This window comes from Neophocaena asiaeorientalis, unplaced genomic scaffold (genome assembly GCF_003031525.2).
Source record: "Neophocaena asiaeorientalis asiaeorientalis breed wild unplaced genomic scaffold, Neophocaena_asiaeorientalis_V1.1 scaffold5, whole genome shotgun sequence".
Lineage (NCBI taxonomy): Eukaryota > Metazoa > Chordata > Mammalia > Artiodactyla > Phocoenidae > Neophocaena > Neophocaena asiaeorientalis.
The window spans coordinates 6,399,384-6,420,250 of record NW_020174698.1 but is presented as its reverse complement, the minus strand read 5'-3'; the positions used below and the strand labels follow the sequence as shown (position 1 = coordinate 6,420,250).

At 39.9% G+C, this 20,867-nt stretch overlaps 1 protein-coding gene across 1 annotated transcript in view; it reads right to left on the bottom strand.

Moving 5' to 3' along the window:
• Positions 1-20,867, bottom strand: part of SAMD3 (sterile alpha motif domain containing 3) — a 45,174-nt gene that overhangs the window by 9,246 nt on the left and 15,061 nt on the right. Inside the window, exons 4-6 of the mRNA XM_024759115.1 lie at positions 15,637-15,822; positions 15,298-15,382; positions 9,909-10,076 (exon numbers count right to left, since the gene is read on the bottom strand). Of these exons, the coding sequence (XP_024614883.1) occupies positions 9,909-10,076; positions 15,298-15,382; positions 15,637-15,822 (439 nt within the window). The remainder of the gene's footprint in view (positions 1-9,908; positions 10,077-15,297; positions 15,383-15,636; positions 15,823-20,867) is intronic.

The following is a 20,867-nucleotide window of genomic DNA, read 5'->3' as shown; positions in this document are numbered from 1 at the left end:
TAGATCCACTATCTATGAACATAGGATGATTAGCAAGACATAGACCAAGTGAACAAATTCCTAGAAAAATGTACAAACAGACTAAAAAGAAATTCCTAGAACCTTACATAAATTTAATTAGAAGACAAAAGTCTTTCCACAAAGAAAATACCAAGACCTGAAGTTTTCATAGACAAATTCTACTAAACTTTCAAAACCGAGGGCATACCAAATTTACGCGAATTTTTTCAAGGAGTCGAAAAAAAAAAGAAAATCTATGAAGAATTCCAACCCATTCTATGAAGCCTCTATGTCTACGACATTGATTCCCAAACCTGAAAGAACTGTATGAGAGAGGATAATTACAGGTCAATCTCATTCATGAACAAAGTTGCAAATATTAGGAACAAGGAACAACTAACTTGGATCTACCCCAGAAATGCAACATGGGTTTGACATTAGTAACTGGTCATGCTCCCTGCTAACTATGGTGTTCCCCAGAGAGTGTCATTTAACCCTCTAATTCCTCTAAGGGGGTATTTATCTGAGTTATCCGGTCTAAAAGCCACTAGCCACATATGGCTATGGAGCATTTGAACTGTGGCTAGACCAAATTAAGATGTGTGCTGGCAACACTGAATTTCAAAGACTTAGGATGCAAAGAAAGAATGTAAAACATCTCATTAACAATTTTTCATAATGATTACATGTTGAAATGATAATACTGGGTTAAGTAAGCTATACTCTTAATGTTATAATTCCGCCTGCTTCTTTTTACGTTTTTTAATGTGGCTAACTAGGAAACCTTAAATTATATCTGTGGTTTGTATTATATTTTTATTGAACAGTGCTGTGTTAGATGCTAGAGTTTTCTTCATACCAAATTCCAGTCATCCCTGTTTCCACTTCTATTGTCATCGGAAACGATGTTTCCCTGTGTAACTTGAACAGTCTCTTTCCTTAACATTCAGTCACGTGTCTTAGTCAATCAGCAGGGAAACTGCTTTGACTTTGCCCCGTGTTTCCAAGTGCAGGGCTGACTTGTAAAACTTCACAGTATTAGCAAATGTGCCACCTGCTGATGGCAGTAATTGCATTATATCCAGAATGCAATTAACTGTGAACATTTTTCTTCAACTTTTGCTTCTTGCTCAGTTTTGCACCATGAGAGAAACATCTGTGGAAAAGGCTGCAAAAATGATTAGTATTTATACAATAAATCATTATGTCAGGTGCAGTAAGAAACAAACAGTAAATGCCCTAAAAGAAATTAAAAGAAACCTAGTGTTACGTCCTTAGCATTGACTAAGCAGCTTTTGCATGACTTTCAATTCCATTGTATCTGTAAGCCAAAGAAAGCTAACACACAAAACTGTTTCATGATTTTCAAAGTCACTGGGTACATATATACCCAATAAGTAGGAAAAGAAATGTTTTAAGAGAGAAATGAATTACAGTAGCCCCCTATTTATCTGCAGGGGATACGTTCCAAGAGCCCCAGTGGAAGCCTGAAACCACAGATGGCACCGAACCTTATATATACTATGTTTTTCCCTTAATACGTACCTATGATAAAGTTTAATTTATCAATTAGGCACAGTAAGAGATTAACAACAGCAATAATAAAACAGAACAATTATAACAATACACTGTAATACAAGTTATGTGAATGTGGTCTCTCAACTTAAAACTTATATTTCTAGAACTTTCCATTTAATATTTTCAGAACACAGTCGACTGAAGGTAACTGAAACCCCAGAAAGTGAAACTGTGGATGTTGGGGGCGGGGGGCTACTGTATAAGTATAGTGTTAGTAATTTAACACCCGGCAGTTTGTTTATTTTTTTATCTATTTATTTATTTAACAAAAGTCTGGAGGACTTTGGATGCAAGGACACCCCACAATCACTTATTAAATCCCTGTGTTCCTGTCCTAGATATAGCATAAGTTTAAAAAAAAAGCATAAATTAACCCCTCTACAGAAACTGCTGCAACATTCCCAGTATATGTTTGATAAGATATTTCACATCAGAATCGGGCAAAATATTGTGTTTTCTTCATGTTTCAGACTCTGAGAAAAGTCCGTAATACTCCATCACTTGATGAAGCCTGCCCTGGAACAGGAGAATCACTGAGGTGTGGATCCAAAGCCTGACGTGCTGTACTTGGAGCCGCTGGTATTACTCAGGACAGGCAAGATGCTGCTGCTCTATCTAAAAACCCCCGAACGTCAGAGCAACAGACGTTTATCACTCACGTGAACGTCCCTCTCGGGGCCCAGCTTCTCATCCTCTTCACCCAAGAAACTGGCTCCACCATCTAGAATATCAGTCATCATTGCAAAGGAAAGGGGAAAGATGGGGCACTGCATACTGGATCTTCGATGCGCTTGACACTTCTCACATTCCATCGATCAGTCAGTCTCATGGCCACATCTCACTTCAAGGGAGTGGAGATGTACCAACATGCTGATTGTCTGGAGAAGATAAGCTCATGAAATTGGTTAGCAGCAACCATATCCACCTCTGCGTTTCTTACTATAGGAGAGCATAGCTCTCCTTATAGTTTTAGCCAATTTCAGACAGGGTTTTCTGGTAGCTATAGCCAAAACCATAATAATTGAACACTGGAACACCCAATTCTCAAACCAGCAATCAATTCCCTAGATGAATTCTATGTCTAGCAATAAATCCTTCAAATATGAAGGAGAGATTTAAGACATTCGCAGATAAATAAAAAGTGAGAGGATTGATCACTAGCAGATCTGCCCTACCAGAGATGCTAAAGATGGTCTTTCAAGCTAAAATGGAAGAACGTTGACTGTAACTCAAATCCACAAGAAAAAAACAGAGCACTGGTAAAGGTCACTACATAGGTAAGTACAAAAGACAGTATCAATGTATTTTCAGGTTGTAACTCCTTCTTTCTCCCATCTTGTTTTAAAAACAATTGCATGAAGCAAGAGTTATAAATTCTGTGTTGATGGGCATACAGGGTATAAAAGGAAGACAAGTGTAGTTATACAGGGGCAAAGTTTTTATATGCTGTTATAATTAAATGGATATTAATCCAAACTAGATTATTATAAATCAAGATGTTAGTTGTAATCCCCAGGGCCACCACTAAGGAAATAACTATGAATGTTTATTTACTAAAAGAAACAATAGGGAAATTAAATTAATACACTAGAAAATATTTACTTAACACAAAACAAGGCAGTAATTAAGGAATAAAGTAACAAGAAAAAGTTGACATATAGAAAACAAATAGCAGACATAAATCCTAACTTACCAGTAATCACATTAGATAACTGACAAAATGGATTTTAAAAAAATGATCTAAATATATACTGTCTACTAGAGACACACTTTAGATTCAAAGACATTAAGTAGATTGAAAGTAAAAAGATGGGAAAAGATATACCAGTAAGCAGTAACCGAGAGACAGAACAGCTATACTAATATGCAACAAAATAAATTTTAAGACAAAAATTGTTCCTAGAGACAAAGGAAGATATTTTATAATGGGAAGAGGGCCAATCCATTAGGAAGATATAACACTTATAAACTTATATACACCTAGCAACGGCATCCCCAAAGTCATGTGGCAAAAACTGATAGAATGGAAGGGAGAAAGAGACAATTCAGTAATAATAGTAGCTGGAGATTTTAATATGTCACTTTCAATAATGAATAGAGCCACTAAACAGATGGTAAACAAGGAACTGGAAGACTAGAGTGACTGCTATTCCTGGAGAAGACATGGATTGTAAGAACTTGAAGCTGGATGTAATAAATCATGCATGAAATGAAAACCTCCAAGAAGATGATATCAAAAGGTATTTTGAAGAAACTGATTGATAGGATTAAATTACTTACTTAAAACTCTTCACAAAAACCAAAATGTAGACTACATTAACTGATAAAGATAAAATAATCTGTGCACTTAAAGATCACATTAAAAACTGAGAGAACTTCATTGCAATTAGGAGAAAAAAAAAAAAAAAGAAAGAGAGAAAAGCAAAAGCCCCTGTGGAAAATTCAAAGTCCTTCCTGTACTGCTTCAAGAAACCAAAATAAATGCTCACCAAAAACCCATGTCAGAGTTAACCTACTCCATAAAGACAGAGGAGAATCTTTTCAAAGTGGATGAAAAGTTCAGGCATAAATGTGAAGGACTGGACACATGAAAGATTCAAGCCAGGTTTTTATCCGAAAAATTTGAAAGAAGCAATGACTATTATTAAAGTCAGCTTATATCCCAAGAGTGAAAAGTTTACGGTAGTAAGTCGAAGCCTCTACTGGATGAAAGAAACCTCAATAACTTAAGAAAAGAAAATGCGTGCATTAGTCAAAAAGCATTAAAGACGAGTTTCGGCATTTCAAAGTATGTTTGCATCCTGATGTTTCAAATGGGGCATGGAGCGGGGGAGGGATAAATTAGGAGTTAGCAGAGGCCCAAAGGGACCACCAAGGAATCCTCTGGATGGAGAGATTTCCGAGAAATGATGTGCATGAGGCTGGGTGAGTGTGAAGATCGGGGTCCAGGGCCCTATGTCAACCGGCTGCCATCCCCACCCCACCCCAGGGTCAGGATGACAGGAGCAGGATGCCTCCCCAGGCCATCTCCATCCTGCCACAGCAGGCTCTCCACAAGGGCAAGACAGAGCTTATCCTGGTGCTCCTTGCCCTGGCAGATGCTCAGAACCTTCCTTTGGTCCTACCCTCCCACCTGAGCTCAGCACCCCTAGGCCAGGCTCTAGTTCTCCTATGAGAAGGCAGGTGCTACAAAGGAGTCCCAGGGTTGGTTCTTGAGACAAGGACCCCCTGTCCTTCCCCTTATTCCAGAAAATGAGGGTGAACCACCCCAGAAATGTCTGTACACTAAGTGCTAACTGATACTAAGTAATCAAATGTAATGTGACAATGGCATAAGAGTAGACTGAGAGACCAGTGGAATAAGGGACAGTGCCCAGAACACACCCAAGTCTTTTGGGGGAACTTAACATACAATAAAAGTACCACGTTAAACAAATCAAAAAAGGATGGATTGATTGTTTAGTAACTGGTGTTGTAAGAGCAACTCACCCTATGGATAGCCTTACTTAATAGCATATACAAAGACAGACTCCAGATGACTTAAAGATCTAAACATGAAAATGCAAACTATAAACTTAATAAGAGAAAGAGTAGGAGAATATCTCTGTGACTCAGGGCATGGGAAGGACTGCTTCCTACAAATTAACAAGAAAAAGATGCCAACCCATTAAAAACTGGGCAATGGATCTAAAGAGGTAATTTTCTAAAAGAAGAAACTCAAAAGTCTAACAAACACATGAAGAGATGCTCAGACTCATTAGTTATCAAGGGAAATGCAATCACAAGAATCAGATTGCACTTTATACCTATTAGACTTGGCAAAACTCACAAGGCTGGCTAGTGCCAAGCAATGGCAGGAAGACAAGGATATGCAGTATTATGGGAGTGAGACTAACAAAATCATTCTAGGAAGTAATTGGTCAGATTAACTACATGCGTGCCCTCTGCCCCATCAGTTCCACTTCTTGGTGGACAAGCCAAAGGAATAACACACAGGTGAGTCCATAACCAGACAGGTATAATGGCGTTCTCTGCAGTACAATCCGTTGAGGGGCTTGAGGCAAGGGCTTGTAATAATCGTTACAATCATGGGCTAGAAATATACATAGTAACATGAATGAGTCTTAAAGAGTGTCGGTGAAAAAGTGAAACACGAATGAGGTACAGAGTACCATTTTCACTGGGTCAAATATGTATAAACCCAAAATCATAGTACACATTTTAGAACACCTTACAAACAAAAAGATACAGATGAAACACAATAGAAGGATTGCTCAAGAGCAGAGGTGGGGAAGAGGGCAGAGAAGAACGAGCACAAAAAGAAGTGAATAGGGCTTCCCTGGTGGCGCAGTGGTTGAGAGTCCGCCTGACGATGCAGGGGACATGGGTTCGTGCCCCGGTCCGGGAGGATCCCACATGCCGCGGAGCGGCTGGGCCCGTGAGCCATGGCCGCTGAGCCTGCGCGTCCGGAGCCTGTGCTCCGCAACGGGAGAGGCCACAACAGTGAGAGGCCCACGTACCACACAAAAAAAAAGCGAATAGAACAAGAGAAAGGCCTGGCACAGAACAATGACAGTAATGTGCCATGAGGTGAGGCGTTTGATTCACTCAACTTTAACACCTGAAGTTTTGCACAAAAATAATACAGTACAAAGTTAATTCCACTACTCTGCATGCAGCTCCATACAATTCCTGTAAGCTTTTAAAACCAGTGTGTCTTCATCATTTAAACAGGACAATGTTTTCAGCAACTTAAGAAATTACTCAGTTAAGATACAAATGAACTTATTAACAAGACAGAAATAGACTCACAGATAGAGAAAACAAACTTATGGTTACCAAAGGGGAAAGGGGGTGGGGGAGGTATAAATTAGGAGTTTAACAAATACACACTACTATATATAAAATAGGTAAACAAGGACCTACTGTATAGCACAGGGAACTATATTCAATAGCTTGTAATAAACTATAATGGAAAAGAAACTGAAAAAGAACATATATATATGTGTGTATATATATATATAACAATCATTTTGCTGTACACCTGAAACACTGTAAATCAACTAACTATACTTCAATAAAAAAGAAATTACTCAGTTAATTCTGTTTTGAGAATCTAATTATGTCTCCATTTATAAATACTAGAAGAAGTATAATAAAAGGCAATTAAGCAAAGGAAACAGATTTATCAATTCACAGGGCTACAAGTTGCTTGGACCTAAAGCTAAAAGTCAGATGCATAAGAAGCAATGTCACTTATGTTGCATTTGACAGCATGATTTACAAGCAGCAGTGACATGAGGCCGTGAGGTTGGCAAAAGATTTTTAAACATTGCATTTAAAACCAGTATTTTGTAGGACTGATCCAGAAACAGTCTGGTATTCTGACAAGTATAGCCATCTGCATACCATGGTTATAAGTTTTTTTAAGAGCAGAATATGAGGAACCCAGGCATTTTTAAGACTCACGGGTGGATGCTTTGATGCTGATGAAGCTTTGGGTTTTGTAGCACAGTTTAAGCAGTGCCACGCTGACCTTGGAGATTGAGGGAGGAGGAGGGTTGGGGACAAAAGATCTGTGACCTAGGCTCAAACTCACACAAATTCTGCAGCTGCTTGGTTATCTGCAGAAGCCCACGTGACAGGACTAAGAAACACACTGTCCTTCGCTGAGGCATCTACCATCAGTTCTTTGGTAAATTCCTTCCAACCACCAAAGGACAAACAACAGAAACAAAACAAATGAAAAATCTCTTCCTCTCCCTTACTCCTTCCCAAAACCTTCCTCCAGTTTAGCCAAACCCACTTCCCTGCCTTTGAGGGAACGGCCTGCCTCCTGGCTTCTTGCCTGCATCAATATTTTCCACCTCTACAGCACAGGAGATAACTCTTTTTCTATATTATGGAAATGCTGTGCCCAGTCAAGAAATTTTAAAAGATGTGAAAGTTGTCACAGTGTATCTTAATCCAACTATCTTTAATTTTCAGAAATCATAAAGACATTAAAAAGGAGCTATCAGAAATTCAAAATGAAGCCCAAAATAATTTAGGCAATTCATCTGAAGTCTAAAATCCCATGAGATAAGTGGTATATTCAATGGATTTGTCCCTCTACTCTTCTTAGTGTTTTTCCATTTGCTTAATCACCATGGAGGGTACAAAACACAGAAACACACTGTAATGTAATATTCTAGTGTAAAATTTTCTCCATCCTGTAAAGCTTTTGGCTTTACAGAACATGAGGTCATAAACAGGGATGCTACAGTGTTTAAAAGAATCAGCAATTTGTAGCTCCATTTGTAAGAGGGAGGAAAGTAAATCCTTACGAATTAGATTTGCTTGGCAGGAAAAATGTTGCCTCTTCAGATGTGAACAAGGACCTCTTTTTGCCCCAGTTGGCAGGAAGGTCAAAACTAAATTCTGTTGCAACTTAACTCATCTTGGGCCCTGGTACATTCAATCCCTGTTCTTTTTGTAGCAAAGACCCCTGCATGGGCCTTAGTAGGATTTAATTTAGAATTCTGGCACGTCTGCGAGACTCCAAGATAGGAACAACAAAAGGTGTAGTTACATGAAGAATTGAGGTGCTTTTGAGAAAGAACGGAAAGATGATTGTACAAACTGGGTCAGTGATGCTGTGTCAACATAGGAGAGGAGCTGCCATTTAGCCTGTGTCCCTCAGGGTGGCCTGTGACCCCCTGGGCTCACCCTTGCTGGGGATAAGTGCTACTTTTCCGATTTTACCATTCATCCATTCCAATGAATTTTGGTGGGACGTGCATCAATTTTGGTGGGATGTGGTGGGAAAGAAAGAAAACTGAATTTGTAAAATTTTAATTCATTTATAAAGGAACTCCATTTGTAGTATATGGAAAATCACATATTTTGAAAATATGCACAATATAATTATGTTCCTTTACAAAGTGGCTTTTTATCTTAAGAATATAAAACATATTTTAAAATGAACGTAATTCTATCTTATCATGATTTTAGTTTATAATTGGAATATTGCAGCTGAAGTTTCTATAAAATTACACTAAATTTAGGTAACTTTCATCTGTCTTGTCTTTTCATCAAAGAGCAGACATAAAATTATATTATCTTAACTGGCTGTCATTGAAAATCTCTTTGATTTTGTAATTATATATAAAATTATATAAAAAAACTATAATAAGGTATTTCTTTTTATGTATTTATTTGGATCTTTTAGTTGCAGCATGCGAACTCTTATCTGCGGCATGTGGGATCTAGTTCCTTGACCAGGGATTGAACCCGGGCCCCCTGCACTGGAGTGTGGAGTCTTAGCCACTGGACCACCAGGGATGTCCCAATAAGGTATTTCAAAATACTCCTTCATCTAAAATTTTTCTTACTTCTAATGTTGGGATGAACGGTTTACAAAATATGTTAAAAAATATTCCCGTCCCCTGGTGCTTGTAAGCAGTGATAATAAAATTGAGATGATCTGACAGGTTGCTCTATTAATATCAAATAACTATACCAGCTGAAGAAGAAAATAGAATATCTACACCAAGTACATTCACTAACATAAATGTGTCTGTAGTGAAAAATTATATTTACATATTCATGTTCGATTGATGTGAAAATAGATTTTGGGGAGGACATGAGATTTAGCTTCTATAACTTGATAGTTTGGACAGCCTTCCTAAGGAGCTCAATCTACTTTATTAGCAGGGGATATTTTTGTTTCTGAGAACACTTGGGGACTGTGAGGTAGATAAGGAATATTTATAGAATTTCAGATAATTAGGACCCACGTGAACAGTATGTACAGCAAACCCACTGCAGAGGGAGGAATCTCCAGGCCCTGCCTGGGGCCCTTTGCCTGTAGCTCCTCATGGCCGCCTCTGTACACAGCGAGAACAGTATGGGGTTTTGGACCCATGCATGTGGATTAGCTTCCACCCTGAAACCTTGAAACCAGAAGCAACTTGACCCCTACAATATGAGTATCAAAAACACTTTCTGTAGCAATAAGAACAGCAAGAATACAGGATACATTTTAGGATGAGAGGAAAAGAAATTATTCGAAGATCCAGAACTTTAGGGTTTCTCCAGGTTTTTTGAAGATTGTGAAAGAATAAACTTGCGATGTTCAATAACACTCTCTGCTCCGTTTTTGGAAGTCCTCTTTTGGAAATATTCTCATTCACAAAAACAAAACAGATTTTTTTTTTTTTGGTTTCTGACCCACACCTCAAATTTTCACAAGGATATTTTATTTTAATTCTTTTAAATGCTAGTATTTATTATCCCTTAATCATCGACCAACCAATACATTGTCAGAACAATTAAAGATTCAATCTTACTTTTATCTGGACAATTTTAATTTCATCAAATCTTATATCAGCGAGAGATTTCCTTGTCTGGCCTCTTCGGTGTCCAAATTTACACTTATTTCTCATCACTTGTTCATCATCTTCTATGGGTCTTCGAACATATTTAAAATGATCTTTGAGGGCTCGTTTCCATAAAAACTGTGTAAAATTATAAAACAGGGCAGTTAATTTTCAAAGAGATTGGAATAATCCTATATAAACAAAATCTTTGTCTACCACCTTTGGGCTTGAAATTATTTTCCCATTACAGTAATAGAAATAATATATCTATTCTTCTATTTATCCTCACAATAATCTTGTGATAACACTATAAATATATACATATATTGATATTTTGTATAGTACCTAGCTATATATGTGTATGTGTGTATGTGTGTAGTTATATACAATGTCATATAGCTAAATATACTAGCTCTTGGGTCTAGATTTCCTAATTCCTAAAATTGGATACCTTCCACTTTAGTGTCTCCACAATGCACTCCACTTTCCTGTTGGATTCTAGAAAAGAACGGATACTGGCTCATGCATGTGTGGACTGACACGCAACCTGTGCAACAGAGGAGAGGAGGAGACGGTGCCATTTGGGGAACTGCCAAGAGCTGCGCATGGCGGGAACAGAGAGCTCAAGATGCGGAAGGGTAGAAGATGCAGGAAAGAGAGAAGTCAGCCCCATCCTGAAGGGCATGGTTACCCCAAAAAGAGCTTCAAGGTAATCTGGAACCAGATCCTTTCAAACCCCTCTCTGTGGACAGAGATGTTCTCTTCCAGAGCAATGGTTCTCAAACTTCCGCCTGAATCACAATTCTTGGAGGATCTGTTAAAACACAGGTTGCTGGGTCCTACCCTCAGAGCCTCTAATTCAGTAGGTCAGGGGCAGGGCTGAGGATCTGCATTTCTTCCAAGTTCCCGAGGGGCGATGCTGATGCTGCTTACCCAGACTCTAGAGATTCTGCTTCAGCAGGTCTGAGAGGAGCCCAGATGTCTGTATCCTTTAAAGCTTTGTAGAAAGTGGCTGCAGAGCTGGGTTAGGAAGTCCTCTTAGGCCACATTGAGTGGGAAGTGTGGATGGTCAGACTGTGCTCTGGGAGAATCTGTCTGGCATGTGGACAGCTTGGAAGACCAGAGACATGTTTAACAACTTGGGGACACACCTGGGCTTCTTCCTCAACACACCAACACTGCTGACACTCTCTCCCTCTGCTGGGCCTTTGGTTTTGGCCTGAAAAGCTCTGTCCCTCTCCTCGCCTACCCTGCTGGTATCTAGGTAAAGCTTGCTCTGTTTCCAGATCTCAGCTCAGCCATCACTCCCTTACAGCCTCCCTAACAGTTCACTTCCCTTGGTTTTCAGGCTCACCTTTCCTTGTCAACACTTATCACACTGGTAGTTTACCCTCATCTATGTGACAATTTTGTTTCTTTTCTTTTTTGTTCTTTTCATTCTTCCTCTATTCAAATTCCCCCTTCCTTTCTTCCTTCCTTCCATTCTTTCCTTCTCCTAGGCTGCGAGCACATGAAGAAGGTCTTGAGTCTACTTTGCTCACCAAACCCAGCACCGTGCTTGGTGCATCTTGGAAACTATAAACACTAGATGCCTTGTGTCTGTCCTCTGTGAAGTACATGGATCCAGGTGCTGAGCAACAGACTAGAAGCAAGACTCTGAGTCTTGGACTTGCTTGCTAAGTATTTCACTGTGTGAGGAGTGGCCAAACCCGAGCCTCAAGGCTTCTTTTCAGCCCCTCATCTTCCCTGCAATGCCATGCACTTGAATAGGCCCAAGAGTGGGTGCAGGGAAAGAAATGGCCATTTGTAGCTACACAGGCCCATATTTGCCTCCTAGTCTTGGCCACTAGATGGGTTAAGTCACTGGGTGACTTTGGGCATATCTTAAGAGCTCAGGCAAATGGGAATGCCACTGAGATCATGTTAGTCCAGTGTCTGGCACTTAGATTTTGTCATTCCCGGTTCCTCGGTTTAAGTCTCAATAAGAGCTATTCCCTGCCCCTGAGAAAGCACTGGGACCTAAGTTGGAAAGACCCAGGATCCTGGACTAGCTCCAGTACGTATTAGCTAAGAAATCTTCAACAAGTAATCCCTCAGCCTTAGTTTCTTTAACTATAGTGGAATAAGAAGATTAGTCCTATCAACCGCACTGGCTTAGGGGGAGACTCAAACGAAGAGCTACTTCATGGAAGACATTTGTAAGCTAAAGTGCTGCTCATAAAACCCTTGGCAGCCCTGGTGAGGAGTACTGGGGCTTGGGGGTTGGCAAGGCAGCTTCGGCCCCAATTAAGCGCCTGGGTATGTATGAGTCAGAGATGCTTCCTCACCTCCCACAGGCTTGTGGGTCTGGACAATGCCACTGCTGTTTTACAACAGCACAGAAATAATGGATGGCTTGTGTTTTACTTAGCCCTGAAATCTGAGCTAGTACAAATACATTTTTTCCCCCTCATGTTTCCCACAGCTCTTAAGGGTTTCTACACCTGCGGATTTGTTGGGAGGTGTCACAGCAATCAACTGCTAGGACAGTTTTAAATCGCCAATGTCTTCTTTCCAGCCTCTCCCTTCTCTCCTTAGCAAGTATCGGATAGGAACAAAAAAAGGGCCAGTCAATGCAGTGGTCTACATGAGCACTCGATCAAGGGGTGCGCCCTGAGCATCTGCTACCTGCGTGGCACAGGGAGTTCCTGACACAGATGCCACAATAGAAAATCTTTTCGTCATTGAACAGCTATCCTTCTTCTCCATGCTTTTCCAGCTAGAGGGGGTGTGGAAAGAGCTACATAGACACAGCTCTCCTCCAGTCACTCTGAAATAAAACACAACCCTGAAGTTATGGCCTCCTGAACGGTATGTGAAAAGTCCACATATCACCAGCAGATCTTCCCCTAACATTGTAAACCCAAATATAATCATTAGGAAATATTTAGACAAACCCAAAATGTGAATCATCGTACAAGGCAACTGGACTAGGCTTGTCCAGAAAAAAGTTAGGAAACTATCCTAGAGACACTAAGAAATTAAAGAGACATAGTAACTACATGGAATGCATAATCTTTGATTAGATGCTATAGCCAAAAATCCATTTTAAAACTTTGTTTCAATAATTGAAGAAACAGGGATATGGATTGTATATGATATTATGCAATTATTGTTAATTCTTTTGGTATAAAAATGGTATTGTGGTTAGGTAGGAGATTGTCCTTATCCTTATAAGATATATGCTGGGGGATTTAGGAGTGGCAACTGTGACTTGCTGTTTTCAGATGCTCAGTCAAAACAAACAAATACATATGAGAAAGGAAAAGTAAATGTGGCAAAATGGTAATACCTAGTGAATCTAGGTCAGTGATTTTCAATCATCGGAGATTCTGCCCCCCGCCCAGGATACATTTGGCAATGTTTGGAGACATGGTTGGTTGTTACATCAGTTTGGGTGAAGGGGTACTATTCACACTTAGTGAGTGCCAGGGATGCTGCTAAGTACCCTACAAGGCAGAGGACAGCCCACACCACAAAGAAGTATCCACCCAAAACGCAATACTGCCCAGACTAAGAAACCTTGAGCTACATAAAGGGTATATGGCTGTTCACTGCAGCAGCCTTTCAACTCCTGTGTAGATTTGAAAACTTTTGAAATAAAAAGTTGAGAATATCAGTATCTTGTAATAACCTATGGTGGAAAATAATGTGTAAAATATATATATACATATAAATATAACTGAATCACTTTGCTATACATCTGAAACTAACACAATATTATAAATCAACTATACTTCAATTAAAAAAAGTTGAGAATAAAGTTAGTCCTAAAAATGACCAAATGCTTCCTTGCTGTGTGCGTGCTCTCTCACACACACACACACACACACACACACACACACAGTGTGTCTTGAAGACACACACTATGTCTTCAAGAAAGTACAGCAAAAAACTTTTCTCAGAGATATCTGCTATAATAAGATGCAAAAGACATCTATCTTATTTAGATAAGACTACCAATGTATGCGCATACAGCACATAGAGATATAAGGACTAATAGACAGCAAATCTTATGTACACAAAGCTATAATTCCCCACAATTGTCCCTTAAATCACATAGTTCCAGTGTCACAATACACTCAATGTTTTTAACCATCTTAACTATTTTTAAGTGTACAGTTCAGTAGAGTTAAGCATACTCACATTGTTGGGCAATGGATATCCCAGGCTTTTAAAGCCAAGAGACTTGCAGACCCAGAGAACAAAGCTTGTATTGAAACCTCTAGAGCAGTGTTTCCCAGCCCTGACTGCACATCGGAATCATCTGGGGAACTTTAAGGTGCCAGGGTCTCTTCTCCAGAACAACTAAACCAGAATCTCTGGGGATCCTGATGTGCACCCGAGTTGAGAACTGCTGCCCCAGAACACCTCCAGGATCCGTTTTTGTCAGAACAGCAGAGATGTGAGAGGGCCAGGTGAGGCTGCAAGTCAAGACCTCAAAAGCAGACCACTTCTCCACTGGGTCTAAACAAAGGCAAGAACCAATTTATTGATGAAAGCACGGATGTAGGTGCAGTCACAGCCTTCTCTTTACACGCATCGCATCTCTTAAAGATCCTTCCTAGAGACTCATCTTTACACATGAGCTTCCAAACAGCTTTCAGAGAGAGACAGAACGATGATGACATAGAGAAAGAAGATGAAGAAGGATGAGGAGGGATGAACAGGTGGCACACAGCGGATTTTTAGAGCAGTGAAAATAGTATAGATATACATGATACAATAATGATGGACACATTTGTCTAATGGCATAGAATGTACTACACCAAGAGTGAAACTTAACGTAACCTATAGACTTTGGGTAATAACGATGTGTCAGTATAGGTTCATCTACTGTAACAAATGTACCCCTCTGGTTGGGGATGTTGATAATGGGAGAGGCTGGCATGTGTGGGTCAGGAGGGAGATGGGAAATCTCTGTACCTTTCACTCAATTTTGCTGTGTACCTAAAACTGCTCTAAAAAATAAAGTGTGGTTTTTTTTTTTTAAAGAAGACAAAGGAACACAGAGAGACACAGAGAAGTCATCAAAAAGAACAGAGCTAGAGGGGATAGAGAGAGATAGAAAGAAAGACCAAAACTTAGAACAAAACAGGGACTGACAGCAAGAGACAGAAGAGACAGCCAAAGGAACAGAATCAGAGAGAGACCAGACACAGTCAGAGAAACTGACAGAGAAAGAGAAACAGATAGACCCAGATAAACAGACAGAAAGAGACTGAGGAAAGGGGAAAGAGGCATGAGATTACTGGACAATACAAGGTTCTTATTTTAAGAAATGTTGAGAGAAACAGAAGGGCTCCACATTGTCACTTACAAAGCCACAGCCGTCCTCATCCAGGAAAGGGTGGGCCTGCAGCAGGGCGTTGACCACGTCGTTATACTGCTGGGTGGTCGGGTACCTGTTCGGTGCGACAGGGAGGATATTTTTCAGTTTAAGAAGCCCACGTTCCTCCTCATAAGATGAGTCTAAATTACATTCACTTTTCTTCAAATCGCTCTATATGACAATGTAGACATTCAAATATTGGGCAACGTTGGACTTACTACCAATATGTCATGCAAAATCTGAAGAGAATCGGTTCCAAAGGAATTCAAGTCTACTCTGAAAACACACCCTCTACCGAAGCAGCAAGTCTGCCCTGTTATTACTCACAGCGAGCCTTCCAGATACTTCGTCATGTCAGCCTGGAGAAATTCAATAATCCGTATCCTCATGCTGTGATCAGGACACTTCTGTTCTGCTAACATGCATTTGACATCATAAGGAAACTCTGGTAAAACATAGGACTTAGTCCATTGTAAGGCTTTATTCCCTGTTAGAACCTGTTTCACATTCCTTCTGTTAAATAAAAACACACAAAGAGTGAAATTCTGCTTCAAATATATGCAACTTATTAATTCTCTACACCCTGAGAACTTATGATAGAAACCACTTTCTTAAGACCTAAATATATGGAAGTCATCAATCCATCTTCCATCCAATCATCTACCTGCAAATGTTCGAGGCCTCATCGGGTATCTCTGTTTTCTTTCCCTTTGCACACACAAGAATACTTGTCATCCTGGAGAAAAATGTCATAACAGTATAGACTATAGAATAAAGTCTGAAGTTGAAAAGAACATTGATCCATATATCTTGAAGAGTTAATATGTAATGCATAGCTCAAAACTAAACAAGGTATCTAAAAGAGAGTAAACTGCAATTCAGCAAAGCAAATGAGGCATACGATAAAGTCTTAGCACCTGATTCAGAAAATTCTTCTAATTAACTTATTTGGCTTCTGTTTGTAGTGAAATACAAGAGTCACTTAATTTAGTTGTTCTTGGCTATTTTAATAAGGTAAACTTGGTCTTTAAATTTAAAATAAGTATCAGATATTCTGATCCATTCAGAATAAGTTGCTACAAAAGGCTATAGAAAATGATAGCTACAGAAAGCAGATCATTTTGCAATCCATGGTTGCCTGAGGCTGGGAATGGAGTGAAGATTGACTGAAAAAAGGACACCAGGGAATTTTTAGGGTGATGAAAGCATTCCAAAATGGATTGTGACAATGGCTGCACACCCGCATAATCTGCTAAAATTAACTGAGCTGTATACTTTAATGGGTGAATTTTATGTTATGAAAATTATACCTCAGTAAGGTTTTTTATAAAATTAAATATCAGAACCACTTTAAAACCTTAAAGTTAGTGATTGATCCAGTGTATAAAAAGTAAAATTTCCAAGCAAGTTACCAGAGACAATAGATAGCTTTTAATCCATTTCACTAATAGGATTGATTGGAATGGAGCTGAAATAATAGAGGCAAACCAAGCAGAAGACAAAGAAACATTTCCTAAGTTAACTTAAGCAGGTTAATTTTCTGGTACAGGCGTGGAAGCCTTAGTAGTCCAAATAAAATTCAGATGAGCTTTGAAAGGCCAGGTTTCCTTTAGAATTTTAGGTCATATTTTTTAAGAATGCAAGAGGTATAATGAAACATGGGGAATAAAGAAAAGAGGAGAAAGAACTCTCCTCTCTTTTCATGATAAGCTCTTTCTCCTTTTTTTCCCTCTTTGGCAATAACTGCATCAGCGATGAAAATATGTCCTGGCTAAATGAGCACACCGATAATTTCAACGCTGGCTTCAGTACAGCAACAGGCCGTTCCCAGAAGAAATTTTTGCCTCAGCCCAAATTATTTTCCAAATGTTCCTCTCTCATTTCATTCATTTACTCAACCAATATTTATTGGGGGTGTACTAGGTGGCAAAAACTCTTCTACAATCCCTATTTCCTTTCCTATTCTATTCTATTATTTCTTTCTCCCATGATCTCTCCCTTATCTACTTAAACCGAGGGTGTAAGGTAATGGCAAGTTTTGTTTGCTGTATTTTGTGCCTTCCCAAGATTTTTGAAAGGTGCGCAACTGTGCAGGTGTTAAACTTGGTTTCAGTACCAGATTTTAACATCTATCTCCTTTTCCTCAGGAGTTTCAAGCTAATTTAGCTGCATGACCCCTTTAGACTTGTGAGGTTGCCGTGTCTTATTTAGTACCACATCAATGGATAACTTCCACATTCCAATGCTATAAAATAAGGCTGGAGGCAATTTTTACCTTCTTGTTCTATATATTTTTTCTGTATGTCTTTTCAACATCAGGGTAGGTACTATATAGCATGGTCTTATTTCTGTCAAATACCTAGAATGTAACTAGGCACATACAAGCTCTATCAAAGCCAGACAGTCCATCTTGCTCCTAATTAGACAAAATCAGGGGCATCAAATTTTCCTTTTCTTTACATTAAAACAATTTAACAAGATATTTGGGGAGTGAATAGAATACAAGCTATGCTAACTAATACAAGTCAAAACTAGTACACAGGATACTAGAACCAGAAATTAAAAATACACTCTAATTTAGGTGCAGATAACTGCAGGCACAATCACTTTCCATCCATAAAACAATATTTGCACTGGATTTTAAAAACTTTACTGTGAGGTTAAGATTATTCATATCTTTATTTAGGTAGAGTTGGGCAGAACACCCTAGAAGTCAGCTTAAAGTAAGTGCACAGAGCAGAAAAAATTCCCAGACTAAGAGGATGCTGATATTTCTGTTCCTACCTCCGAACCAGTGCCCTTCAACAAGATACCACCACAGAACAAAGATCTTTAATCCAGTGGATCTCAACCCTGGGTACACAGTACAATCATCTGGAGAGCTTTTAAAACATGTTAATGGCTAGGATTGATCCCAGTCTAACTAATCAGAGTCTATTGCACTAAACACTCAGTATGTATGTAGAGTTCATATTTGTAATAAAATAAAACTTACAATAAGGTTAAGCTGACACATATGATAATTAATAGTATTATTACTGCAGTATGTGCTAATTAAAAAAAATTACGAGGTGGAGGTTCTCATGAAAAAGCTCATTGACTGAGTGGAGTCAAGACGGCGTACTAGGAGGACGTGGAATTCGTGTCTCCTCACAACTAGGGCACCTACCAGGCACCAGTGGGGGACCACAGACACCTAAAGGGATGGGAGGAACCCCCAGTGTCCGGGTAGGATGTGGGGCGTGGGGGGAGTGCAGGAGGAGGAGAAGTGGAGGCGGGATTGGACTAGTGCCCCTGAGGGGCGACTGGGGGAGGGGAAGGGATCCCATGCCTGCAGGGGGAAATTCGGGAACCACTGGGAGGGCAGAGGATCAAAAGGGAGCATGGCCAGGTTTCCCCTGCCCACTTGGACCCCCAGGAACCTGCTAAGATCCCAAGCCTGATCCTCTGCCCACCTAGACTCCCTCCAGCCACATGGGTCCTGAGGGAATGGGAGGGAGGGAAGGGGGAGCAAAATTAAAGGCCGGACCTCCAGGACTGGCACCCTGAGGGCTGGCTGGGGGAGGGGAGGAGTTCCTACACCCAGCGGGACCCACCCATGGTTAGGGGTCCAAGGTCGACAGGGGAGACCCTGGTGGAGACTGTGGGGGAGGCGTGTGAAGAAATGGAAAGGAATGGGGCCAGCGCTTTCCCTGTCCACTTAGGCTCCGGGGAGCCTGTTGGGTCTAAACCCCACCCACACACCCTCATCCAGGGCCCTACCTCCAAACTCAGAACTCCACACTCCAGAGGCCCTCCTTTCCATGCACTGCCTCTCCCCTCCCATTCTGAACAGGTCCTAAGCAGAGGCCTGGCCCCACACTCAAAGGTCACCCCCAACCTGCCTAGGTCCCGCCCCACCTTAAACCCCACCCCCTGCTTAAATTCCCCACCCATAGCCAAGGTTTTTTTTTTTTTCTTTATTTTTTCTTCTTTTAGACTGGGGTTCTGTTTTCCCTTGTTGATTCATTGTTGTTGATACTTTTTTTATTTTTCCTAATAAATCTCTTGTTTTTCTAATTTTATTTTATTCTTTTTACTTTGTTAGTGATCTCTCCTTTTGGCTTGTTCCCCACCCCCACACACACACCTTTTTTATTTTATTTTTTTCCTTTTTTCTGTTGTGGTTTTATTTTACCTTGTTGCAGTTGTTTCAATTACAGTTTTATTTTTCCTGATGTATCTTTTATCTTTCTAATTTTATTTTATTTTTATTCTTTGATATTGCACTGGTCCTTTTTTTCTTTCGTTCTCCCTTTTTTTGTTTTTTTTTTTTAACCATGCCAGGAAGCTTGCAGGATCTTGGTTCCCAGGCCAGAGGTTGGGCCCGAGCTCCTGTGGTGGGAGCTCCGAGTCCAAACTGCTGGACTAACAGAGAAACTCAGACCCCAGGGAATATCAGAGTGAGGCCTCATGGAGGTCCTCATCTCAGCACCAAGACCCGGCTCTATCCAACTGCCTGCAAACTCCAGTGCTGGACGTCTCAGGCCAAACAAGCAGTAGAAAGGAATACAGTACCACCCATCAAAAAAAAAAAAAAATGAAATGACAAAAAAATTTGTAACAGATGAAGGAGCAAGGTAAAAACCTACAAGACCAAATAAATGAAGATGAAATAGGCAACCTACCTGCAAAAGAATTCAGAGTAATGATAATAAAGATGATCCAAAATCATGGAAACAGAGTGGAGAAAATACAGGAAACATTTAACAAGGATCTAGAACAACTAAAGAGCAAACAGTGAGGAACAACACAATTACTGAAATTAAAAATACTCTAGAAGGTATCAATAACACAATAACTGAGACAGAAGAATGCATAAGTGAGGTGGAAGATAAAATGGTGGAAATAACTGCCAGGGTGAAGAATAAAGAAAAAAGAAGAAAAAGAATGGAGGACAGTCTCCGAGACTCTGGGACAACATTAAACGCACCAACATTTGAATTATAGGGGTCCCAGAAGAAGAGTAAAAGAAAGGGTCTGAGAAAATATTTGAAGAGATTATAGTCGAAAACCTCCCTAACATGGGAAAGGAAATTGTCAATCAAGTCCAGGAAGCACAGAGAGTACCATACAGGATAAACCCAAAGAGAAACAAGACAAGACACATATTAATCAAACTATCAAAAATTAAATACAAAGAAAAATATTGAAAGCAGCAAGGGAAAAACAACAAATACCATACAAGGGAATCCCCATAAGGTTAACAGCTGATCTTTCAGCAGAAGCTCTGCAAGCCAGAAGGGAGTGGCAGGACCTATTTAAAGTGATGAAACATAAAAACCTACAACCAAGATTACTCTGCCCAGCAAGGATCTCATTCAGATTTGATGGAGAAATCAAAAGCTTTACAGACAAGCGAAAGTTAAGAGAATTCAGCACCACCAAACCAGCTTTACAACATAATGCTAAAGGAATTTCTCCAGGCCAGAAACACAAGAGAAGGAAAAGACCTACAATAACAAACCCAAAACAAGAAAATGGTAATAGGAACATATATATCGAGAATTAACTTAAAC